At 43.7% G+C, this 26794-nt stretch overlaps 2 protein-coding genes across 4 annotated transcripts in view; one reads left to right on the plus strand and one right to left on the minus strand.

Annotated features, from left to right (window-relative positions):
• Window positions 1–25406, minus strand: part of METTL23 (methyltransferase 23, arginine) — a 36167-nt gene extending 10761 nt beyond the window's left edge. Inside the window, exons 1-3 of one of the 3 annotated variants that reach the window (XM_077459284.1) lie at window positions 25275–25406; window positions 16820–16924; window positions 3174–3411 (exon numbers count right to left, since the gene is read on the minus strand). In XM_077459284.1, the coding sequence (XP_077315410.1) occupies window positions 3174–3411; window positions 16820–16924; window positions 25275–25328 (397 nt within the window). In that variant the 5' untranslated portion in view covers window positions 25329–25406. Of the gene's footprint in view, window positions 1–3173; window positions 3412–10890; window positions 11156–16819; window positions 16925–25219 lie in introns of those variants that run through there. The other 2 variants (XM_077459285.1, XM_077459286.1) reach the window with 2 other exon arrangements.
• Window positions 25407–25638: 232 nt separating this feature from the next.
• The window catches only part of JMJD6 (jumonji domain containing 6, arginine demethylase and lysine hydroxylase), a 41460-nt gene continuing 40304 nt past the window's right edge, over window positions 25639–26794 (plus strand). The window contains exon 1 of the mRNA XM_077459283.1: window positions 25639–25868. Coding sequence (XP_077315409.1) covers window positions 25740–25868 — 129 coding nt within the window. The 5' untranslated portion in view covers window positions 25639–25739. The remainder of the gene's footprint in view (window positions 25869–26794) is intronic.

Here is a 26794-nt window from a genome sequence, read left to right on the forward strand (position 1 = left end):
TATTACAATAAAAAGTACAAAAGATAGAACAGTACAATTACTCTACATAACGCTCTTATAGTAGAAAACCCCTTTCAAGTGTATCTTTTGTCATGCTATTTACTTTTCTGATGATGTTGCCATTGTCTGACTCACAACCAGCATGATAATTTCAGCAGTACAGCCCTTGTTCATTATCAGTGCAAGTGAGGTGACGGACTAATATGCAGCTTGTAAGTCAGACAATGGCAGTTTTCAGCAGGCAGGGATGTAGAATAAATTACAGTGATTTTGTACATATTACTTTATTATTCTCAGCATTAAAGTTTTCAAAGAATGATTTTCCTTTTTAGTCAGGCAGGTATAAAATATTGCACTAGAATAATTTTATTGTTCATTAAGGGACACAGGATCAGTAGTTATTCTGATACAAATGGGTCATACTGCCATCTTCAGGAAGGACACTGGCAAACAAAAACCATTGTCCTGCCAGGTATAATCCTTTTCCACTCCGAGCATGTCTTCGTTTTTTGCGAGTGGCCTAGGAGGATGGATATATTTTCTCCTTTGAGAAAAGTTTTCCCTTTTCATGTTTTTTTACCAGCCTTTTTTATTTTCTCAAGATAATTTTTCGCCAGTCAGTGCTACTGAGCTCAACTCACCATGCAAGCTATCTGGATTGGCTGATCTTGGATGCCTCCTTGAAGGCAGTACCCAGGCCCTGCTGGACTGCAAATTGCTGGCTACCATTAAATTTGCATTTGGGCACTGGGCTTTGCCAGTGGTGCTAATATTTTGGATACTGTGTTGATTAGCTGCAGAGTGCTTGCCTGGTCTCTAGTGGCTCTTAGCTTTTGCAACAGAACGTTGGAGCTACTACATTTTCATATTATTATTTTTATTATTATACAGGATTTATATAGTGCCAACAGTTAGCACAGAACTTTACAACATATCTTTTGTTATTGTTACCATTATGTCTTCATTCCATTGGTCTCTATGGAAAGGGTTACTACGCAGAGAAATGATTGCTTCATCATCAGCAGGAGACTAGCATGCACTCAGCATTAGGCAGCTTCTTCCCACCTTTACCGCTATTCTTTGCACTCCTATGATCCAGAAGCACCAGCTTCCCTGTGTCAATGAGCAGCTGCTGCAGTGGGTGGAAGCAGTGACAAAAGGGGGCAATGGAAACTGGTGGTTTATGTCCCAGTTCTGTGAAATTCACCCAAGCTGAATAAAGGAAAAGGTATTCACACTGCTCTCTTTTATAAACTGTTTGCAGCATAGGTGGGAGAGGAGGGAGGCAACATTTTTAAGCAGCCTTTTATTAGTCTTTCCACTTTAAGTTTGGCAAGTCTTTCTAAATAATAGTTTTCCCTTTCATGCCCTGTCATGCAACCTGCTATAGCAGTTATATTATTAATATTAGACTTAGGGGAATGGAATGCGCTTATGGCTTTTGACCCAGGTACAGTCCTAACTGATCGCTTAAAGGCTAACTCTACCTTCTAGACCACAATACATGTTATACCCATATTTAGGCTGACCTCCCCCTAACATTATGCATGGGTTCTACTCCCCTGTGGCAGCTGTCACTTTTGAATTTTACACGACTGTCCCCTCTCCACCATTCACAGAACTCTTACTACAATCCCATTGCATTGTGTTCTGTAAATGAACGCAGTAGGTCCTGTCATTCAATTGCTTCACTACCAATTCACAGAACACGATGCATTGCGCGATTGTAGTGATAATATAAAAATTTACCATTGTAGACACTAACTTTTGCACACACCAATCAATAAACACGTATTGTGATTTTTCTTTTTTTTTTACCAAGAATATGTAGCAGAATACATATTAGCCTGAATCGATGAAGACATTTTTGTTTACATTTTTTAAATTGTTTTATAGCAGAAAGTAAAAAAATATTTTTTTTTTTTCAAAAAATTGTCAGTTTTTTTGTATATAGGGCAAAAATTAAAAACTGCAGGTGATCAAATACAACCAAAAAAATCTGTATTTGTGGGGAAAAAAAAAGGACATACATTTTATTTGGTACATAGAAACAAATTCGCCCATGGGACTTTAAATGAGTTGGTCATATAGGTCATCTCAAATAGGTATAAAAATATTTTATTCAGATTCCAAGAAAGACATGGTTAAATGAACATAAACATAATAACGTCATCAAGCATGATTTAACCATTGACATGTTAGTTACAGTAGTGAAATAGATTAACGAAATCAACGATTTTGCGAGCAACGAAAAGCGTCAAGTATTAAGTTGTATATGTATTTCACTACTGTAAATAACAACGTCAATGGTTAAATCATGCTTGATGACGTTATTACGTTTATGTTCATTTAACCATGTCTTTCTTGGAATCTGAATAAAAATATTTTTATACCTATTTGAGTTGACCTATATGACCAACTCATTTAAAGTCCCATGGGCGAATTTGTTTCTATGTATGAATTACAGGGATGGAGTTGTGTTATATCAAGAGGCAGTACCCAGACCACCCCCCTCTCTCTACATTTTATTTGGGTACAGCATCGCATGCCCACGCAATTGTCAGTTAAAGTATCGCAGTGCTGTATCGAAAAAATGGCTTGGTCATGACGGGAGGTAAACCTTCTGGAGCTGAAGTGGTTAAAGAACTTATGCAAAGTATCAGCATGACAGCAAGGCAAAAATGATTTTGCTAAGTTCAGTAAATATGCTACATATGTCTAGGTACAGTTGGTCCTTAAAATGTTTTAAAGTTGTCTTAGGCCCCCTTCACTCGGGCGACCCGATTAGGTCCACCCATCAGTTTTTCAGGCGGAGCAGACTGAAAGGTCCAAACATTCCTACGGACAAGAGGATGTACAAGGATTTGTGTCCGTTTACACCTGCTTACCTCAGAGTCCGATCTGGTCCACTAAAAAAAAAAACTGAAGGGGATCCGTCCTCTTCCATTTAGAAAGATCGGAGGGTAGTCAGGTGTAAACAAACAGCTGAGTCTTTATTTCCAGCCGCCCATAGAACAGAGCGGGTTCTGTCCATGTCCACTCTGCAGAAACTGAGTACACCTGGATGTGTCATCCTCCAGCTCTGATCTGATTAGCAGGAGATCTGTGAGCTGATCTGCTGATTGGAACTGAATAATTCTAATCTGAATACATTTTTGGCTTTACAACTTTACCCTTTGGTTCATAGAAGACATCAGATCCCAGCACTATATCGACAGGAGGAAGGTCCAAGAGATCAGGTGATATCTCACCCCACGTCAGTCCTATGACCGGTATCCCCAATAGATTATTCTGTCTGCAGCTCCTGGAACAATTCTGTAAGCACTGTGGCATAGCTGCTGAATCCGATAATATAACATTAGCAGCACACTTTGCAGCCAATACACCTGGGAGGCTCACACCTGATCCAACCTTCAAAAGCAAGTTAAAAATATATGAGCTGGAAGCAACACTTCACATTTCTTTCTATATTATAGCTTTGAAACTCATAGAACATGTAACCCAAGGACTACTTTTGACAGGTTTAGGGGGTATATCTGTTAGAAAAAAGAACCTTCACTGCAGAATCACTTCAATACAGTGGGATCCAGCAAATTTCACTAAGGGCAAAAGCACACGTCTGCATTGTGGTAACAGTATATGCATTAGCGTGTCGCAGTGAAATTCTTATTGCAGTGCGATTCCGACCCACATAATGTTACATTGCACCACAACGCATGGTGGTTTTCTCTGTGTCAGAGAAATGCAGCATGCATGTTTTGGTCTGTTCTTGCACATTGGCAGCCCATCCAAAATGAATGGGATGCCTTAAAGGGTTAGTTCACCTTTACCAACTAAAATTGCTTATGCACGTAAAGGGCACCTGTAAATAAAAACAAACTTACAGCTTTGACCAAATTTAAAGGATACATAACCTTGAAAAAGTTTTGCTACCCCTTGAAATTTTCCACAATTTGACGTTACAACCAAAAATGTAAATGTATTTAATTGGGATTGTATGCGATAGACCAACACAAAATGGCACATAATTGTGAAGTGGAAGGAAAATTATAAATGGTTTTAAATTTCTTTGCAAGTAAATATGTGAAAAGTGTGCATTTGTAATCAGCCCCCCGAGTCCACACTTTGTAGAATCACCTTTTGCTTTAATTACAGCTGCAAGTTTTTTGGGTATGTCTCTACCAGCTTTACATATCTAAAGAGTGAACTTTTTGCCCATTCTTCTTTTGCAAAATAGCCCAAGCTCTGTCAGATTGGATGGAGAGTGTCTGTAAACAGCAATTTTCAAGTCTTGCCACAGATTCTCAATTGGATTTAGGTCTGGATATTGATGGGGCCATTCTAACTTCCATTGTAGCACAGGCTGTAGGTTTAGGGTCATTGTCCTGCTGGAAGGTGAACCTTAGCCTTAAGCCTCGTACACACGATCGGATTTTCCGAAGACAAAGCGTCTGACTTTTGTCCGAATGGCATGTGCCTGGATTTTGTCTTGCATACAAACGGTACACAATTGTCGGCCAACAAACACGAACGCAGTGACATACTACGAGCCGAGGAAGTTAGATTGTCAGGCACCTTCCTTTGGGCTCCCTCTGCTAATTTTGTGTTAGTAGAAGTTTGGCGAGTGTTGATTTGCGCGTTTCAGTTTGTTTCTGAATGGCCGTTCAACCAGCCATGTTGGGGAATCGGAGGAGATAGCGTGTTATTTATTATTGGCCTTGGATTTATTGCTTTGACCCAAGTCCAGGAACAGGGAGGAGGAGGAGGATTGGACCAAAAATTGGTTGCTTTAATAATTGTGACCAATTATGTCATATGCCTTTGCTGCGGGAGCTCCAGGAGAATAATCCGGATGATTTTTGTAATTAAACTCCAAATGATGGAACCCTGCTTTCACCAACCCTTGGCATTGTTGAGCCCCTAGATTAAGAAGCAGGACACATGTATGAGGCTTTTATTTTATTTTTTGGTTGAATAATGATTTGATTTGTTATATTTTTGGATGCATAGAATGCACTTTTTGGTTAAGTTCTATTGGCAGATAGCATGTCTAATTTTGTTTTCTTTTTTTAATGTAGAATAATGTTTTACTTCAAATGACAGGTTGGGAGTAGGCAGTTACATTTTAAAAAATACAATGTAAAATTAACAAGGGACACCAACATCTTTGTATCTTTGATCTTAAAAACTACAGGAGAATGGTGTTGTGGTAACTTGCACCAAAAATAAAAGACAAACATAATATTAATCTTGAGATCACTAGAAAAAAAATTTGTTTGGCATAACTTCATTAGTATCACCAGCAAAGCAGCTTCATTATGATCCCATTAAAGAAGAAGAGAATGTACGCTGAATTTCTAGATTTCATAATTTGCCACGTCAAATTCTCCATTACGAACGCTAGTTTACAAGACCGTCCGCTTCCAGCCCGTCCTTGCTTCCGAGCATGCGTGTTTGAACTTTGGACTTTTGTCTAACAGATTTGTGTACACACAATCGGAAAATCTGACAACAGACATTTGTCTGCGGAAAATTTATAAGCCTGACATCTAACATTTGTTCACGGAAAATCCAACAATTGTCTGATGGAGTGTACAGTCGGATTTTCCGCCAACAGCCTATCACACAATTCCAGACGGAAAATTTGATCGTATGTACGAGGCTTTAGTCTCAAGTCTTTTGCAGACTCTAAAAGATTTTCTTTTACAAAAAAACTTTATTGGCAGGCAATCCAACATATAACAACATCTTCCCTCACATGGTTACATTGCATGGTAGGCAAACAAGGAAATATGGCAAAGAGTAAAACAAAAAGTGCATTGCAATATGTAGAGGCATGTATCGTACACTCAAGCATATAACAAACCCAATGTCCCCTAAAATTAAATGAAGAAATGGATGACCAAAGTTTGCCCTTCAAAATGACCCTAAGCGGGGTAACTATGGTCTGAATGTCCCATTCATATTGCCTGAATATATGTCAGCAAGATTTCATGGCCAGGGGTTCCCCCATCAGACAGGGTATATTGTTATGTAAAGCTAACAAAAATAGAGGGTAACGTGAAAGATATAATGTTTCAAAAATAACCATCTCGTCCCGGTCCATACCTGGTGGCCTAATAAAAATATGGATTAAATGCGTAAAACTTAATAAAAGAAGAATGAAATGTTGAAAGGGGGGGGAGGGAAAGTCCAGTATAAAGGAGAAAAGTAAAAAGAAAAGATGGGAGGAGGGAGGGAAGGGGGAGCGTCCACGGTATGTGCACAGGGGAGTTTCAGATCAAAAGAAGTGTGCCGTCTAATCGAGAGGGCTGAGAGTACATGATCCATGGCTGCCAAATTTGTCATGTGTATTCAATTGGATGGCAGTCAGTTTTTCGTTTACCATGACCTCATTCATACAGTTGTTTACTGCTTCAAAACTAAGTGTGGGAGATTTTCAGGCTTTTCCGATTGCCAATTTAGCTGCAGTAAAGAGATGTTGGGCTAATTGCCGCTCTGGATGTAATAATTCTACAATTGGTTTCCCAAGGAGGGCTTAATAGGGGTCCCTTTTAAGGTTTATGTGAAACATGTTACGAAGAATAGTGTAAACTCTGACCCATATCCTGCACACCCTTGGGCATGACCACCATATATGTGCCATAGAGCCTTCCTGTCAGCATCCTCGAAAGAGAAGCGAACAATAGGTTGGAATGAATCAGGCCAATCTAGCTGGTGTATAGTACCACCGATATAATACTTTATAGGCCTCCTGCAATATAAGGACTTTCCAAGAGCACTTGGAGAGGGCCATAGTCCTCGTCCACCAGTCCTCTGGGTCTACCTGTCTCCCCAATTCCTTCTCCCATTGGAGGTGATAGGGCCATAACGGAGGTCGTTTTGTAGACATTATGGACGCGTAAATTAGTGATATCATACCTGGGGAGTGAGGCTGGCTCTACATAAGCTCTCAAAAAGAGTCAGGTGTATGGAGTGGGACGGGACCTAATAAGTTGTTGCAGGAGATGTCTCAGTTTTAAATAACTATAATGTTCTCTCAATGGGATATCATGAGAAGAGCGTAAAGCATCAAATGTTAATATCCTAGTGGGGGTAAGCAAAGAATTAATTTCTGTGAATCCTTTTGTGGTCCACCAGGAAAATTGTCACATTCAGGAAGGAAAAATGGGCAAAAAAAAGGAAGGAAAAGTGAGCAATGAAGGAGTTTCAATAGCAGAGGCGAGAGTGGGCACCCTTGACGGGTGCCCCTCCCAGTGCCAAACGTAGGCGACTCAAATCCGTAATACTTAAGCTTAGCTCTAGGAGAGTCGTAGAGGGCTGACATCCACCACAGAAAGGAGGCACCAAATCTGTAATGGCGAAGCACAGACATGAGATAAGGCCAGGACAACGTGTCAAAGGCTTTATTCATGTCTAAAGATAACAGCATCGTTTCTAGCGAATGTTCGTGGGCTATGTGTTTCAATTCGCCGAATTGCATCCCCTGCCTGTCTCTGTGGTACAAAGCCAACCTGATCTTTTTTTATCAGGCAGAGAGGAAAGAGTTCAGATGGTTAGCCAGGATCTTTGTTAGAACTTTCATATCTATGGTGATCAGCGAAATGGGTCGGAAGTTAGACTCTTATGCCGCGTACACACGGTCAGAATTCCGTCCAGAAAAAGACTGATGAGAGCTTTTCATCGGAAAATGCGACCGTGTGTATGCTCCATCGGAATTTAGCTGTCCGATTTTCCGCCAGCCAAAAACTGATAGAACGTTTTTCCGTCTGGAAAATTGAGAACATGCCATCGGTAATTCCGATCGTGTGTATGCAATTCTGACATGCCAAAAAATTATGCATGCTCAGAATCCAGTACGAGACGGAACCGCTCGGTCTGGTAAAACTAGCATTCGTAATGGAGATAGCGGATTTGTCACACTGCAAATTTTTAAAGTGTTCAATGCCGCGCATTCTCTTTATATAATGCTACAAGAATGAAGTTGTTTTGCTGCTCATATTCACACAGAGTTATCACAAACTTTTTTTTTTTTATTATTTCTAGGTATCTCCTGAATAATCTTTATTTTAATTTAAGCCAGAGCTACATAATATATATGTTTTTTTTGTAAAGTCCTTTTTTTTCATTAATATACATTTTTGAATTATTGTATTATTTTCTTGTGCTCTCCTTTTTATTTTTTTATGTCACATTTCCACAACATCATTATTATGTTGTATTTGTAAACCTGTTTGTTGTTGGTGTCCCTTGTTAATTTTGACATTGTATTTTTGAAATGTACCTGCCTACTCACCCAAAAATTGTATATTTGCTATTTGTAGAAAAACACATAGGCAAGTATTTTCTTGAAAAAAAAAAAAAAAAAAAAAAAATCACAATTTTACATCATAAAAACAAAATGAAGATGAAGGCAACGCTGGAGAAAGTGCTTGAATTTGCGAAGCCTTTGGCCCCCAAGGCACACATGAACTTTGTGGCTCAAAAACTTGGTAGCTTGAGAAGTCCATATAGAAAGGAGGTCAATCTGGTCCAGGAATCCCAGAGAACAGGAGCAGCAGCAGATGACATATGTACCCAGACTGTGGTTATACAACAGGCTGGGTGTTCTGTCAGACCAGACTGAAGGCAGGCAATCACTTTCTTGTTTTCTGTAAACCTTCCCTGGAGGCTGTGGCTCTGGAGGTGGACCGGTGGCAGGAGGAGGAGGAGGATGGGGGAGCGCACACAGGTGGTCGTCATCAGTTATTTCGCCACTCAACCCCTTGTGGATGGTTGTAAAAATTATTTTTTCACATTTGCGCCGTTGGCCCTCCTCTATTTGCTGTAAATTGGAGGCTATGTAGAGCCATAGGCCTCTAAAGCATCGAGGGGGGATTTCAGGGCATTATTAGCATCCTTGATGAGGGTCAGTGCTGCCTCCTCTGTTTTAGTCCCCTTCCTGGGCCTTTTGTATGGAAGGACGAGGGGAGGCACCTGAGACTGGGTGTTACTGGGCCCTGCCACCTCCTGGCTGACACCTTCCCCTGCCTCCTCCTGTGTGCCACTTGCCAGAGCCTCGTCCTGGCTGAGGTCTTCCTGTGTATGAAAAAGGGACATAGTTTTAGTTTTTTTGTTCATCAAACACACACAATTTTCAGCTCACGACTGTTGCAAATGTAATGTTACTAAATAGAAAAGACTATCATTCTGAGCCCAGCATTTTTCATTCTTACCCCAATCATTTTTGGCCACTACTGTCTATTGATATGTGAAACACTTTTTGTTAAATCATTCATTTCTTATCACTAATAACATCTAATTAACAATCATCATTTTCACATAAAAAATATGTATAAAAATCCTATACCTGGCTCCAACTGGGCTCCTCAATCTCCTCCTGGTTGGAAGGCCCAGGTTGGTCCACAGAAGCCTCGGCTGGGGTTGAGGGAAGGCTGGCTGGATGGAAGGCTGGAGGGAAGGGGTGCTGGAAGAGTCGAAAGCGATTCCCTGGCCTCAATCTGCTCATCAAGAAAGCGCATCTTGTTATAGTACCATAGACTAGGTACATAAACCTTATCTGCTGCTGCTCCTGACCTCAGGGATTGCTGGACCTTCTGATACTCCTTCCTATAGGTGCTTCTCAAGCTACCAATTTTTGTTTCTAGAGACCTCATGTCTGCATTGGGGGCCTGAGTCTTTACAAATTCAAGCAGCTTCTCCAACGTTGCCTTCCTAGCTGCTTTGTTGTGATATAAGGGGTTTTTCACCTCCCATAGATTTCTCATATCTCTGTATTTATCCAGGAATTCGCCCAGGAATTCTTGATCTTTAAATGGATACATATTCTCTGCAAGACCAAACAAAAGACCAAAACACTCATCTCAGGATAATCTTAAAAGCCAATATAGGCATCAATCTAGATTCAGTATAGTCCGCTCATGTCACTAAAATTAAAATCTTACCTTCGGTCTAACGTTTGTCGCTTACGTTCCTCCTTCCTCTGCACACACAACGTAGTTACGAGACACACGTGTTTAAGCTTCATATACACTGAGCATGCGTGAAACTCCGCCCGCGTAGCCCGCCCCTGACATTCTTTCTAAAATATTCCCCGCCCCGTCTCTTTCGTCGCAGTGGGAGAGGAACATGGCAGAGACACACCAGGTGCATAATAATAGCAGGATGAGGAGGAGAAGGAGGAGGAAAGCCCGGAACCAGGAACGTCCCGATCCCGGAGGAAATTTAAGGCCACAAATATGTCCTTTGCTGAGATGTTGGAGAGGGTCGACATCTTGAGGAAGAACGACTATGACGGGAATTATGGTCCATACCCAAACCCAAATCTGAGAAAGGCCAAGATCATGACTAAAGTTGTGAAGAGTCTGTACAGGAATTTTGGGGTACGACGATCCAAGGATCAATTGAGGAAACGCTGGTCAGACCTCAAATTAAGGGAGCACGATCAGTATAGAAAGATCAAGAAAGTTCTTCGAAAAAGTAAGTATTTGTCGTGTACTCCTATTATTATTAGCCACTTGGCGCCCATACTACTTCTATTGACGTCATGGGCTTTCGGTGGTTATATCTGAATGATGCCCGAGGCCACAGACATCATTCAGATATCGGCGTTTTCAGCTGGCGATTCCCTGCACAATAAGTATGATCATAGCGGCTGTTCCGCCGCTTGATCGTTCTTACGGGCGGCGGAAGGGGACGCCCCCCCCTCCGGTGCTTGTACCGACTCACCACTTCCATCTGGGAGTCGGTCAGAGGATCCGCCGGCCCCTGCAAGTTACCATAGAGGAATTTCCCAGCTTGTTAAAATTATGTTAATTATAGAATGATGAAAGAAATCCAATACAGTAGCAAACAAATACATAGAATGTGATGTTAAAGTAGAAAACTTACCCTCATAAATTCCTTCTGCAGGATTATTCTCACGGATCTCACGCAGCAAAGGCATATGAGAGAACTGGTCATGCTGGCGCAACAAATTCTTGATCCACGAACTCCTCCTCGCCCTGTTCATGGACCGGGCTTGTGTCAAAGTAAGAACCCCAACACCAAGCCCCCGCACAGCACGAACTCTACGACGAGTACGTACACGTAACATGGCTTCAAAACGGTCGGCTCGTCAGAAAGGACAACAGAAAGCACTGATAAACAGCAAGGCCTGAAGGAACGAAATGCAAATCAGCAACAAACGGACAATAAGCACTGAAAATCAAAGCGTACTATACCAAGATATACACAATGAGCAACAAATGCTAACTGACTACACGCACTGATAATCAGATACGCACAGACAAGCAAACTGTAGAGCAGTAACAAACTGAAGCACAAATCTGAAAAGCGCGAATCGTCTCTAACCAAACTTCTACTAACACGCGATAAACACGAGATCAGCAGAAGGAGCCCAAAGGGTGCCCTACGTGGTGCTGAACTTCCCTTTTCTAGTCCCGTAGTACGTGGTGGACGTCACCGCGTTCTTGGCGGCCGGAATTTGGTGTGACCGTGTGTGGGCAAGACAGCTTGAGCGTAATTCCGTCGGAAAAACCATCATAGCTTCTTCCGACTAGAATTCCGATCGTGTGTATGCAGCATAACAGATTTTCTTCCAAGATTGTCCCGTCAGCTTCCCTGTCCCCGCTGAAGAAAAGCATCCCCACAACATGATACTGCCACCACCATGTTTCACGGTGGGGATTGTGTGTTCAGTGTGATGTGCAGTGTTAGTTTTCTGCCACACAGAGTTTTGCTTTTAGGTCAAAAAGTAAAGTTTTGGTCTCATCTGACCAGAGCACCTTCTTCCACATGTTTGCTGTGTTCCCCAACATGGTTTATTGAAAACTGCAAATGGGACTTCTTATGGCTTTCTTTCAACAATGGCTTTCTTCTTGCCACTCTTCCATACAGACCAGATTTGTGGAGAGCACGACTAAGTTGTTCTGTGGAGAGATTATCCCACCTGAGCTGTGGATCTGTGCAGCACCTCCCGAGTTACCATGGGCTTCTTGGCTGCTTCTTTAATGCTCTCCTTGCCCAGCCTGTCAGTTTAGGTCAGTGATGGCAAACTTTGGTACCCCAGATGTTTTGGAACTACATTTCCCATGGTGCTTATGCACTCTGCTACAGTGTAGTTGAGCATCATGGGAAATGTAGTTCCAAAAGGTCTGGGGTGCCAAGTTTCGACATCACTGGTTTAGGTGAATGGCCATGTCTTGGTAGGTTTGCAGTTGTGCAATACACTTTTCATTTTCGGATGATGGATTGAACAGTGCTCCATGGGATGTTCAAAACTTTGGATTTTTTCTTAAAACCTAACTCTGCTTTAAACTTCTCCACAACTTTATCCCTGACCTTCGCGAAGCTGTTTGTTCACTAAGGTTCTCTAACAAACCTCTGAGGGCTTCACAGAACAGCTGTATTTATACTGAGATTAAATTACACACAGGTGGGCTCCGTTTACTAATTAGGTGACTTCTGAAGGCAATTGGTTCCACTTGATTATAGTTAGGGGTATCAGAGTAAAGGGGGCTGAAAACAAATGCACGCCACACTTTTCAGATATTTATTTGTGAACAAATTTGAAAAACATTTATCATTTTCATTCTACTTCACAATTATGTGCTACTTTGTGTTGGCCTAGCACATAAAATCCCAATAAGATACATTTACATTTTTCCTTGTAACATGACAAAATGAAGAAAATTTCAAGGGGTGTGAATACTTTTTCAAAGCACTGTAAGTACGCCTTTAAAAAAAAAAAAAAAAAAAAGTAAATGCACATATTTTTGCAGGTAAAAAGTGTGCATTTATTTTTTTTCTTAGGAGCCTGTAAAACATTGCACCCACGATCAGCACATCACAAGTGCAGTGCCAGGCTCCTGCAGACTGTCAGAGCTCTCGCTCTGTACCTCCACTACAGGCAGGCAGTTGCTAAAGAAAGGAAGATCAATGAACTACTAGAGAGCTTGCCAGACCCTCGTAGTTCATTGACAACTACAAGCTGTCACAACTACAAGCTGTCACAACTACAAGCTGTCACAACTACAAGCTGTCACAACTACAAGCTGTCACAACTACAAGCTGCAATGGGCGATGGTAGTTGTAGTTCATTCATTCACAGAACTGGCCATACACTATATTATCTGATTGTAAAGAGATTGCACAATCTCCTTTAGATTTACCAAAACTATATAATAGGAGGACACACCATCTATCCAATCAGGCAGGCCCTTGCACTACATCGTTGATGCTAGATCTAAAGGAGACTGCACAATCAGATTGTATATTGTATGGTTAGCTTTACAGAACCCAAGACATACGTCTCCTGTTTTTAATACAAAAATTCTCTCCACAATGGCTGTTATCTGATTGCTTACCTCCTGCACACTCTGCCAAATGAATGATCTATGCAAGATGAAAGCAAGGTAGAAAAATAATTAATGCCTGTGTATTAAGTGAGAATGGTGATCACTGATTGCATTTAAAAAAATGTGCACCCGCAGAGGTGGGTGGTAGTGATCTCCTGGAGTAGGAGAGCAGATTACGGGGGGGGGGGGGGGGGGGGGGTGGTGTTAATGAGGTCAGTTGGTGAACTACTTCCCGTATCTTAACATTTTTTTACTTCCAAAGGGCCATCCAGGAATAAAAAGTTTTTTTTATACAACAAGCTGGACACAGGTAAGGGGCGTTTAGGATAAATGTTTTTTTATTTCTGCAAAAGAAGTACATTAATGCTATATTAGTACATAGGGGAGCTGGAATTTAGAAAAAAAAAGTGAACTTAGCCTTTAAAGCGGGAGTCCGCCGGGACTCCGCATTTTTTTTTTTTGAAAGCCAGCAGCTACAAATACTGCAGCTGCTGACTTTTAAAATAGTGACACTTACCTGTCCAGCGCGCCCGCGATGTCGGCACCCAAAGCCGATCTCTCGATCGTCTCTCGGGTGCTGCCGCCGCCATCTTGGGTGTGGGAATCAGGAAGTGGAGCTTCATTTCCCGGTTCCCTACTGCGCATGCGCGAGTCGCGCTGCGCAATAAGGATGGACCCGCTGCCTCTGGGATCTGTGTGTTTCCCAGCAGGCAGCGGGGGACTTTCGGAAAGGGGCGTAATCGACGCCCCTTTCCGCAGAGAGCTATCCCGGAAGTGGGTGCAGATACCTGTACTGTACAGGTATCTGCACCCCCTCCCCCCTGAAAGGTGCCAATTGTGGCGCCGGAGGGGGGGGAGGGTTCCGATGAGCGGAAGGTCCACTTTGAGGTGGACCTCCGCTTTAAGGCAGGGGTAGGCAACCTTTTGAGCACAGTGTGCCAAATTGTTTTTCAAAGAAATTAAATGTGCTGATTTTATAACTTTTTTTGTTTGGATTTGTTATAAAGTAATTGTAAACTACTTTAGTAGTGAGAAATGAACATTCTGCACTCTCACGCCTCAGATCAGCGCCAAATCACTGCCCCCCCCCCCCTGCAAATCTGTTTTACCACTGTACCCCCTGCAAATCTGTTTCACCACTGTACGCCCCTGTACATCTGCCCCACCAGTGTACCCCCTTTCTCATCTGTCCCACATCTCTCATGTCCCTGCACTGTAACCCCCCTGCTCATCTGTCCCACCACTGTAACCCCCCCTGCTCATCTGTCCCACCACTGTAACCCCCTCTGCTCATCTGCCCCAACACTGTACCTCCCTGCACATCTGCTCCACCGTCATACGCCTATGCTCTCCTGTCTCACTGCTGAACCATCTTTCATCTGTCCTAACACTGAACTTATCTGCTCATCTGCCCCACCACTGTACATCCTGCCCCCTGCTCTTCTGTTCTACCGATGTACCTCCTTTCTCCTCTGCACATCTGCCCCACCACTGTAACCCCCTGCTCATCTGTCACCAATGTACCGTCTTTCTCCTCTGCCCCAATACTAACCCCCCCCGCTCATCTTTCCCACCGCTGTAACCCCCTTCTCATCTGGCCCAACACCGAACCCCCTGCTCATCTGCCCCATCACTGTACCCCACTGATTTTCTGTCCCATGGCTGAATCCCCTTTCTCATCCCTCCCACCACTGTACCTCCTGCACATCTGCCCCACCTACTGTACCCCCCTTGCTCTCCTGTTCTACCACTGTAACTCCCAGCACATCTGTTCCACAATCGTATCCCCATGCTCTTCTGTCTCACTACTGAATCACCTTCTCATCTGTCCTAACACTGAACCCATCTGCTCATCTGTCCCACCACTGTAACCTACTTTCTCATCTGCCCCACCAATGTACCTCCTTCAAAATCTGTCTCACCCCCTGCTTATCTGCCCCACCAGTACACCTCCTTTCACATCTGCCCCACTGCTCTGCCCCCTGCTTTTCTGTCCCACCACTGAACCCCCTTCTCATCGGCCCCAACACTAAACTTCCCTGCTCATCTGGCTCAACACTGAACCCCCTGCTCATCTGGCTCAACACTGAACCCCCTGCTCATCTGTCCCACTGCTGAACCCCTTCTCATCTCTTTCCACCACTGTACCGCCTTACACATCTGCCCCACCACTGTACCCTCCTGCTCACCTGTCCCACCTCTGAACCCCTCTTCTCATCTGCTCTACAGCTGTACCCTCTTCTCATCTATTATATGCAGAGTGGTGAAAAGAAGCAGAGATGACACATCTACCTGTCCTGGCACACTCATCCTGCTGATCTACCTCTCGCATCCAGCCCACGTGCTTGTATGTGATGTCACATACAAGCATCTGGGATGGATGCACAATGAGCTCAGGTCAGGGGCATTTTCTGAAAGCAGCGGGTCTGTGTGCAGGAGCATAAGTTTGGCCCCGGCAGCTGAGAAAAAGTGCAGTGCTCTGCGCCATAGGAAAAGTTGGGTGTGATTTTCATTGCGCTGCATACTGGCTGTGGCTTAAAGGGACACAGAGTGCCGGGGTTCAGTAGGAAGTGATGCATAGTTCAGGAATAATTTCAACAAAGTTCCCAGCTCAACAGTAATTCCACAAACTGTCACCTGATTGTGGTTTTCTCAATCACAGTGAAATCCTGTCTTTGGAGGTTGGTAGCAGCAACCAAGTGAGCCATCTTCCTCCCAGATGGTAGACAGGGCTAGCAGAACTGTGGTTGGCTTTAGCCGTAGCCAAGACAGTCCTCCTCCTCCTGGAAACAGGGACCCCCCCCCACCCCAAAGGAACTGCACCCAATCTCTTGCCCATCACAAAATCCGACGATCACAGCTACAGCAAAGTTAGAGAACCAATGTTTCCCATCTTTTACAATGTGTGGGGGCACAGTGCCTCCCCCTCAGTGCATGCAGGTGCAGAGTGAGGAATTGTGAGATTGGAATGCATTATTGTCTCACTGACACTTCCCTGTGCTGCTCTTCTGATGAGGGAGTCGAGTGACGGCTGAAGAGGCTTCATGTGCCGCTTGCGGTACCAGTGCCAGGGGTTGCCTACACCTGCTTTAAGGTCACCTGAAAGTCTTGCTCGCAGTACATTGCAACAACAGAAATATATAGACTTCTTGAAAAAAAGGATACAAAAACAAAACATCCAAAAGAAGGGCAACCTTGAGAGGAACATGCCTCTGGAAGATTTATTTACCTATGAACTCAAACACAGAAATCCCACCACCGATGTCCCAGATATACATAATAAATCATTTGGAGATTAATCTGCTAAAATATCACTTTTGGGCATATTTAACCCTCTAAAAAGTTTATTTTTTATTTTTAGAAAAATACACTTTAAACTAGCCCATTTAACATATCAGGAATAATATTGTCCCTGACTAGGGTACTACGTAAATATATTTAAAGGGAAATAACAAACATACTTCTAATACCCTCTTGCCAGTTATGACTGATCGGTGAAACCATATATACTGTGCAAGGACCAGTGCACAGGGCCAGACATACATTCCATATTCTGAATCCAGTACCTGTAAAACATTTTTTGTTAAATTGGTGAACAAGGGTAAAAAAACAAAATGGTTTTGCTTGCACTGTTTTGCTTTGACAGTTAATTAATTCCTAGATAAAATAAAACATAACAGACCTGTTTTACCTTCCATAGGATTTGTAATTCTGTTCACCTAGTCCTAACATTTACACAACTCCACACAGCACAGACCTTTCTGTCAATTTAGAAGGTTTTATTTTCTTCTGCTGTAAACAAGTGAAACTTACAGGTCTTATCTCTTTCCCGGTGTGCGAATGGACAGTGAAAAGAGAAGCAGCAGATTTATGAGCTCATCTCTGTCACTCTGCTCTCCCCTCCTATCAGCAATGCTCCTTGGTAGCACATACACATTATAGCACAACTAATTGGCTCATTTGTGCTGTCATTCCCTCTCCTAGGCTGAGCTCTACTGTACATTTATTCAAGAGGGTGATACCAGGTCAAATTCAGATACTTGCACTGCTTGCAGTAAAAAATATACGCATTACTAATGTACTAATTCATTTCATTACTTTGTGTCTCCTAAATCTGTCTAGTGTTCAGCTTTAAAGCAGAAGTCCAGGTTTCCTGTCACTTTACATAGTCCATTTGGGCCAAACATTGCCAGTATGATAGTTAAAAGCTGCAATATGTCAGCTACTTTGTAAGCCATAATACACAAGCTCGTTGCCAATATTGCCTGCAGCCGGGATTTCACATCCTGATAAGGCCTGGCATCTTCAGCGCTGTCCATAGTGCTGATCCTATATTGTAGCAGTGTCAGCATTAAAGATGAAGTAAACCCTGATGGGTTTACTTCCTCTTTGATTCCCTGCAAAGGTAAAGCATAATGGACTACTATGCATCACATAGTAGTCCATTATGTGTCACCGCTGAGCATCCATCTACTCCGTCCCCTGTAGTCCGGAGCATCCATCTACTCGGTGGGTCTCGCTGCTCCGCCGCTGTCATTCGACGAAGCTGCTATGGCGTCACTCCCGCGCATTCGCATGGGAGCCGCTACTCTCGGCATATCGCCGTTAACAGCGGCACGCTCAGTGCCCCTACGCCGTAGACAGCGGTGCCTGTCTTTCGGGATATATCTCCTAAACCGTGTAGGTTTAGGAGATATTTCTTGGACCTACAGGTAAGCCTTAATCTAGGCTTACCTGCAGGTCAAAGTGGTTTGTAAGGGTTTACAACCACTTTAAGGGCAGGCTCACAAAGAAAGCAATTAGATAAAAAAAACTAAATATGTAACATATCTAAAGCCAAAAATAGGATTTTTATAACCGCTCACCTGTAAAATCCTTTTCTTTGAAGTACATCACGGGACACAGAGCCATAGTTATTTGTGGGTTATAGACCACCTTCAGGTGATGGACACTGACACGCCCCAAGACAAAAAATACACTCCCTATATAACCCCTCTCACTAATGGGAGTAGGTCAGTTTTTTAGCAAAGCAATACACGTGTATACCAAAGAAGGGAGGGACCTCTGTGGCCTGTAATGTACTTCAAAGAAAAGGATTTTACAAGTAAGCTGTTATAAAAATCCTATTTTCTTATCGTACATCACGGGACACAGAGCCATAGTAGTTACTATGTGGGATGTCCCATAGCAATGGCAACTGAAGGGAGGGAGACAACAGAAGTAGGGCACCAAGAGACAAGAGGACCTATACTGCAAATACAATATAAAAAAAATACCCTGCGCAACCATAGAACAAAAGCAAAGATTAGCAGCTAGCACAACAGATAACTTTGTTGTCGAGTGAAAAAGTGCATAAAGTGCAGCGCTTATATAAATGAATAACCTAACCAAACTAATGCAACAAAATCATAAATTAATATAGGTGAATAGTAACCAATACTGTGACAAACTATAAACCACACTTGTTTGATAATTAAGAAAATAATGATACGTTACACCAACACTCTCGTATATAGTGCAAACTTTGATTAATATACATTTGTTGTTTTATCTACATTGCAATATATATATATATATATATATATATATATATATATATATACACACACACACACACACACACACACACACACACACACATTATATATATTGTAGATAAAACAACAAATATATATTAATCAAACATTGCACTATATATGAGAGTGTTGGTGTAACGTATCATTCTTTTCTTAATTATCAAACAAGTGTGGTTTATAGTTTATGTCACAGTATTGGTTACTATTAGTGCAGTACACTGCGCCTAAAGGAGATATCCTCATGACCTTCTACATCTATTTAGTAGAATCTAGTAATTGTATGGACTGAAGACCAAGTTGCGGCCTTGCAGATCTGAGCCATGGTGATCCACTGCCCAAGAAGCACTAACAGTCCTGGTGGAGTGTCCTTTAATATGAAAAGGAGGAAAATTATTTTCCTTGTCAAGAGGACTAAGGGAATATCCTGCATAGGCTCAAAATGCTTTTATTGTAATGCTGACAGGACTAAATTCAAGTCCCAAGGGTTCAGGGGTGACCTAACTGGAGGATTACTCCGTGTTACCCCCTGAATAAAGTTACGAACCAGAGAGTGAGAAGCAAGTGGTCATTGAAAAAACACTGATAAGGCCGACATCTGACCTTTGATAGTACTCGGGCCAGCTTAATTTCTAATCCCATCTGTAGGAATTCAAGGATCCTACCTATGACATTTTTTGGGGTGCCAACCTCTGGATTCATACCAGGAGACATATGCCTTCCAGACTCTAAAGCATATGACTCTGGAGGCCAGCTTCCTAGGATTAACCGAGGTAGAAACTACTGAAGCTGACAGCCCACAATCTTTTGGAATGCGGGCTCAATAGCCAAACTGTTGAATTTAGCGTTTGTAATGTAGGGTGGAATACTGGACCTTGCGAGAAAAGGTCTGGCCATAGTGGTAGGGTCCAAGGGTCCCCTACCACCATCTTTATGATCTTGGCAAACCAAGATCTCCTGGGTCACAAGAATCACCTCCTTACCTTCTTGCTTGATCCTGCGAAGAAGGCGCGGAAGCAGAACAGGAGGAAATGCATACATCAGTGAAAACTGATCCCATCGAAAAACCAAGGTGTCTGTTCCGCATTCCAACGGATCCTTTGTCCTTGACACAAAATTGTCGACCCTGTTGAACCTGGACGCAAACAGATCCACATCCGGAACACCCCATCTTTGACATATTGAAAGAAATATGTTGGGGTAAAGGGACCATTCTCCCGGAAACAACTGTTGACGACTCATGTAGTCTGCTTGCCAATTCTCTATCCCTGGAATGAAAATCACTGATAGGCAAGGAATGTTTTCTGCCCAAGATAGAACATGATTCGCCTCTCTTTGGGTTGCACAACTTCTCGTGCCCCCTTAGTGACTGATACAGGCCACTGCTGTGGCACTGTCGGAGTGGATCATGACAGGACAATTCTGTGGTCTGAGCGTCCAGGCCTCTAGGGCCATACGTATTGCCTGAATTTCTAGAATATTGATGGGCAAGGTCCTCTCTGATTTGGACCATTTCCCATGGACAGATTCTTCTTCCAGGACTGCTCCCCAGCCCAGAAGGTGCGCATCTGTCGTTACCACCTTCCAGGTGACTGGTAGAAAGGATTTTCCTTGTTGAAGATTACTGGACATAAACCACCAATTGAGGCCCTGACGGGGGATAAATGCATTGGTCCAAAGTTTGGACCTTCAGGTTCTAAGTTGACGGAATACTGTTTTGCAGCAGTCTCAAATGAAACTGCACAAAAGGAACAGCCTAAAAAGAAGCCACCATCTTTCCCAACAACTTCATGCAAAGCTGAATAGAAGGACTATACTTTGTTTTGACCAACTGAATCAGTTCCCTTATGGAACTGATCCTTTCCTGGGGCAAAAACACCCTCTTCTGAACTGTATCTATGATCAGCCCCAAGTAATGCAATCTCCTTGATGGTTTTAAGGAGGATTTATCTAGGTTGAGAATCCAGGCTAGGAATTCTAGGTAGCTGACTGTGGTGACCAAACTTTGGTTTAAGTGTGTTACCGACTGATCTACCAAGAGTAGATCGTCTAAGTAGGCTAGTATCGTTATACCTTGAGCCCTTAACCTGGCTAAAGGAGGGGCCAGGATCTTTGTGAACACTCGAGGTGCAGTAGCGAGACCAAAAGGCAGAGCTACAAACTGAAAAGGAAGATTTTCTACCTTGAAGCGCAGAAATTTCTGGTGAGCGGGGAAAATTGGCACATGGAGATAAACATCCTTGATGTCAATTGACGCCAGAAATTCTCCCCCTTGTAGGATGGAGACTACTGAATCGGACTGACTCCAAAGCGAAAGGAATGGATGTTCAAGAACTGGTTTAGATCCTTGAGATGTAAAATTGGTCTGACATCCCCGTTTGGTTTTGGTACCATGAAAAGGTTTGGATAAAACCCTAACCCTTGCTCCTCCATGGAAACCACTGATATCACTTTTTTTGAGACAAAAGATGATCCAAAGCCAGAAAGAGACTTCCTTTCCTTGGATCCTTCAGCATTTAAGCATTGTCTACAAGACAAGTCAGGTTTTTGTTTACAGAGGATATAGCAGCGTCAATTGCTGGAATCCCCCATTTCTTATAGAATTCTTCCTCCATATGATAAAGTATTGAAAACTTTTTTGGAGGGAAAAACAGTTCATCTGGATGTTCCCACTCAGAATACATGAGCTTTCTTAGCCATGAATGGATAGGAAAGGCATGAACAGACTGGGGAGGCTTTAGTGAACCCAAGCCAGAGGTGGGCTCATTGATTGACTTTTTTACTGCCTGTAAAGCAGTCAAGCGGACCACTTCAGTGAGAGACTTTACCAACAGTCTTTCCTGTGAAGCTGATCCTTCCATATTAGGATTTTCGGGAGAGGAGTCAGTCTTTTCCTGGTCCTTTGAGAGAAATTCATTATCTCTTGCCCCTTGTTCCGCAGCATGAGGGTCCTGAGCAGTGGACGGGGATCTGCTACAGTATGCATGGTCCCACTCTAGGATGCGATTAAAGCATCAATATTTTGCTCCAAACTTAAAATGGTAGAAGAAAAAACCTCCTTAATGATATACATAGGGGCTGCAGTGTTAAGAGCAGCTGCAACACTTGCCCCTCCTGATAGCTCACTCTGACTGGCCATATCACTCGCAGAGGAGGATACCATCTATTTTCAAATGGTTCTAGGCTGCCGCGTGACAACAGACCTTCTAGAGTCCTTTTTTAGGTGTTTTTTTTTACCCCCCTTCTGCTCGTAGCCCGATGGACAAAGCATAGGCACTACCAGAGGGAATGCATCCTCTGCTTGAACAATAGTCACGCTCTTCTGCTGCTATCAAGGCCCAGCCTGATGCAATAGTAAATGTGTCAAAGGAAATGCCTCTGTCACCAAACCTCTTAAATGCCACTTTTGCTCTTGTATCCCTCCGCAGCCTGCAAAAAACACAAATGGTGCCTTTTAAAATGTACCTCTCTGTGCTGGACACTGACGCCAAACCCCCCCCCCCCACCCGCGCATGGCCTACGGCCCTTTCCCTTCTTAAATAAATAAATAAATACTTTTTCCCACGCGAGCGGCGGCCTCCATGTCCTATGGGATCCATGGGAGGGAGCAGAAATGGTGGGGGGGGGGGGGTCTGGAAGCCGCTGAGTGGTGTGACGATTTTTTTTCAAAACTTGCAACATTCTTTCCCCAAGAAAAGGGGAAGAAAATCAGCACTGGGGGCAGAGAGAGACCCCCCCCCCCCCCCCGGCTTACTGGAGGTCTTGTTTGCCAGAGGAAGAAGCATCTGCAGCTTTCCAGACACAGCATGGCTCTGAGCGTGAGGCGGAGAGTGCTCAATACAGCCCCCAGTGGTGACACATAGGCATGACAGCATTTACTAATTTTAAACCTAACTTTCCTGCCGCAGGGTTTTCTGTGGTAAACCAACAGACCCAATCTTCACCGTTAAACCTTCAGGAGCTGGGGATCCTCGAGAAAGCCCAAAATACCCACAATAGCACCACCACCAGAAAAAAACTTTATGGCCTTACTACCAAAGGTACTGGATCCCAGGGTCCAGCTCTCTAAAAGAGAAGCGTTACAGGCAAGAACTTGTTTCTTCAGATATGAGGCCCGGGTACCATTCAATTTGGCCAAAAAGACACTTTGAATGGATCCGGCCAGTATGGCTATCCCCATCAAGGATCGCTCCAATGGAGTGCAGCACAGCACATCTTTACTTGTGACCAACACCTTAGACACTGATGAAAAAACTGGAGGTACTCCCAGTAGTAGGAGGGGTTATATAGGAAGTGCACTTTTTGTCTTAGGGCGTGCCAGTGTCCATCACCTAAAGGTGGCCTATGACCCACATAGTAACTACTATGGCTCTGTGCCCCGTGACATAAGTTAAGAAAGTTTATTTTCTTTTGAATAAAGTAGAAAATGGATAAAGTGACCATGTCAATCAAAACACTTTGTGACCTTAAAGCGGAGGTCCACCCTAAAATGGACCTCCGCTCATCGGAATCCCCCCCCCCTCCGGCGCCACAATCGGCACCTTTCAGGGGGGAGGGGGGTGCAGTTACCTGGATAATCCAGGTAACTGCACCCACTTCCGGGCTAGCTCTCTGCGGAACGAGCGTAGGTTACGCCCCCGTTCCGCAAGCGCCCGCCCCCTTCAGCAAGTGCCCCGCTGCCTGCTGGGAAACACAGCTCCCAGAGGCAGCGGGGACCGTCCGGATTGCGCCGCACGGCTCGCGCATGCGCAGTAGGGAACCGGGAAATGAAGCCGAAAGGCTCCATTTCCTGATTCCCATACCCAAGATGGCGGCGGGACCCGGCAGCCGAGCGAGCGATCGGCTTCGGGTGCCGACATCGCGGGCGCGCTGGACAGGTAAGGGTCACTATTTAAAAGTCAGCAGCTGCAGTATTTGTAGCTGCTGGCTTTAAAAAAAAAAAAAAAAAAAAAAAAAAAAAAAACGCGGAGTCCCGGTGGACTCCCGCTTTAAAGAGAACCTGCCATTTCAGGGTTACACATGGTTTAGACAAGGTTCTTCTTATGCAGCGTATAGAACAGTGTTTCTCAACCCCAGTCCTCAAAGCGCCCCAACAGGTCATGTTTTCAGGATTTCCATTATTTTGCACAGGGGAATTGATCAGTTGCACTGCCTTAGTAATTACCACAGCTGTTTCATCTGAGGGAAATCCTGAAAACATGACCTGTTGGGGGCGCCTTGAGGACTGGAGTTGAGAAACACTGGTATAGACGACCAGACTTCCCGGCAGACTAGGTCCCGACGGACTTTCTGCAGAGTTCGGACGGACTTTCCGAACTAACGGTCCGTTTGTTTTGAACGTGATGACGTAAGACAGGACTAAAACAGGAAGTTCAATAGCCAGTAGCTTCCCTTGCGTTGTATTTGGTCCGTCGGACCAGCACACAGACAAACGGTTTTCCCGATAGGAATTGAGTCCATCGGACAGATTTGAAACATGTTCTATTTCGAAGTCTGTCTGATTTTTTTTAGATGAAAAACGATCGGATTAGCCCACACACGATCGGATTGTCTGATGGACTGATTCCGTTGGACCTAGTCTGCTGGAAAGTCTAGTCGTGTGTGCGCAGCATAATAGGGCAACTCCCCACCTAGGAAATGGTGACCCCCCCCTTTATTAAACACTATGAGGTGTATTTATATAAAAAATGTGCATAGCTTGTCTAGTGAAACGTCAAGCAAATTTGTTTTTTGGGAATGGGGAAAAATAGATTGTTTTCCGGCTATATTCTCTGCAGACTGAATGTTGTTTATATAGAAAACAAGGATTGTGAGTGGTAAAAGTACTGCATTATTGCCACTAGATGGCGCTGAATATCATAGGAAATAAATACACCCCTTAGCTCAATCTAGTAGTTATAATGCAATATTTTCCCGATTTAACCTTCTTCTTTCCAATTATTAACATTCGATCAACAGTCTGAGAATATTCAATTTTGCCCCATTCACACAAAATTAATTTACATGCAGTTTTGGTGGAGAAGGGAAGCGCCAGAGCAAAGTATAAGGTAGGTGATACATCTGCTCGGAAATCCCCTAGACGTATATAATAATAGATAGTTAGGTTGAAAAAATACACAATGTATGTATCATGGTCTGTAGTTGGGATATCAGTAGAGAATAGTGGGCGTGTCTCTGGTCAGACTCGGTCAGTGATTGGCCGCCCCAGAAGTGAGCGGGTTAAAGCGTTGCCTGCGGTTCTGCACGTAACCCATGGCGCCCCATTGTGGACAATAATACTAGCAGCACCTCAGGGATGGTCAGCCTGAGCTCCCCGTCCTCTTCCCCCTCCTCCTGGACGTACACATACTCCCGGAGCACGACTCGAAGCTCCCCTTCTTCCCCCATCCGAAGACATTACCGGGGGGAACTCCTCCACACGTGCGCCGCCATATTGTCGCACACTAATGGCGCCATCGGCGGAGCCCGGCAGCCATATTGGTAGAGGGAACCGCATAGCTTTAGTTGAAGGATGTGTCGCTGCAGACATGTGTACGCAGTCATTTGCTTAGTTAAAAAAAAAAATACGCTTAGCGCCGATAGAAGGTGAAAATGAAAAGTATTGGGCGTTACATAGTTTCGGGTGTGCGCTGACCCTCCCAACATGGCGGCTCCTTCAGGACAAGGCGTGCGGGAGGACGCTTCACTTCCTGATACGTGTGAGCCAATCGGAAATGGGGTAGGCGAAGGTGGGCGGGGCGCAGAGTGTCTGGTGAGCGGCTAGGAGATAGCTGGGGGACCGGAGCGCGCCTGGTAGGGAATACTCGGGATGAACCACAAGAGTAAGAAGAGGATAAAGGAGGCCAAGCGGAGTGCTCGGCCCGAGCTGAAGGACTCGCAGGACTGGATCCGCCATAATTACATAGAGGTGTACAGCCTGAGCACCAACAATGTGCGGGTGAGTGAGCGCCCCCACCTCTACACTATTCTAGGGGGAGGGCTCACTGAGGAGCCAGCACTGCTGGACAGTGGGTGGACTCCCCCTATAATGGGCCTATATTGGATGGTTCCGGAACACACAGGTTACCTATGTCATAGTACTGGGGTACACATGGCACTTAGTGGGGGAAGAGGAGGGATGTCCTGAATGCAGCATCCTCCATGTGACATATAGTTCTGTACATCAACTTCTTCTCAGGTGTGCGCATCTAAAAACTTACAGCCAATCCCGACCTTTCTCTCCTACATATTAAAATCTGTAAATCTGCTCTCTCTCCCCCCCCCCCTTTTTTTTTTTGCTAGACAAGTATGTAGCATCCCAAGCATTGTATATTTTGCAATGGCGGAGGCCCAATTTTATTTTTTTGTAGTAGTATTTGTGCCTCTGTCTATCAAAAAAAAATTTTCAGGGGAAAAATAAGAACACGCTTAAATACACTTAAATTGTGTGCACAAACACAATATAATACCAATTTTTTAAATAATCTAAAAGAAGTTGCACCGAGTAAATAGATACCAAACATGTCAAGATTTAAAGCGGTGTTCCACTTACATTTTTTTTTTTTTTTAAAGTCAGCAGCTACAAATACTGCAGCCACAGAAAGGATACACTCCTGCGCACACGCCAACCACCGGACTTTCTTGCCATATGAGTGGTCAACTCATATGGCAAGAAATGTCATTATTGTTTGTGAGTAGTTTTCTTCTTATCTTTCCAATAAATATAATCTAAGGATAATCCACATGGCTGGTGCGCCCTCTTTGTTTTTCTTTCATTTTTGACAAATACTGCAGCTGCTGACTTTTAATAATCGGACACTTACCTGTTCCAGGGTCCAGCAATATAGGGGAATGAAGCCCCACCCGTCTCCCCCCTCTCTGCAG

Source organism: Lithobates pipiens, unplaced genomic scaffold (assembly GCF_037356315.1).
Source record: "Lithobates pipiens isolate NorthernLeopardFrog02 unplaced genomic scaffold, aLitPip1_a1.2 Scaffold_28, whole genome shotgun sequence".
Lineage (NCBI taxonomy): Eukaryota > Metazoa > Chordata > Amphibia > Anura > Ranidae > Lithobates > Lithobates pipiens.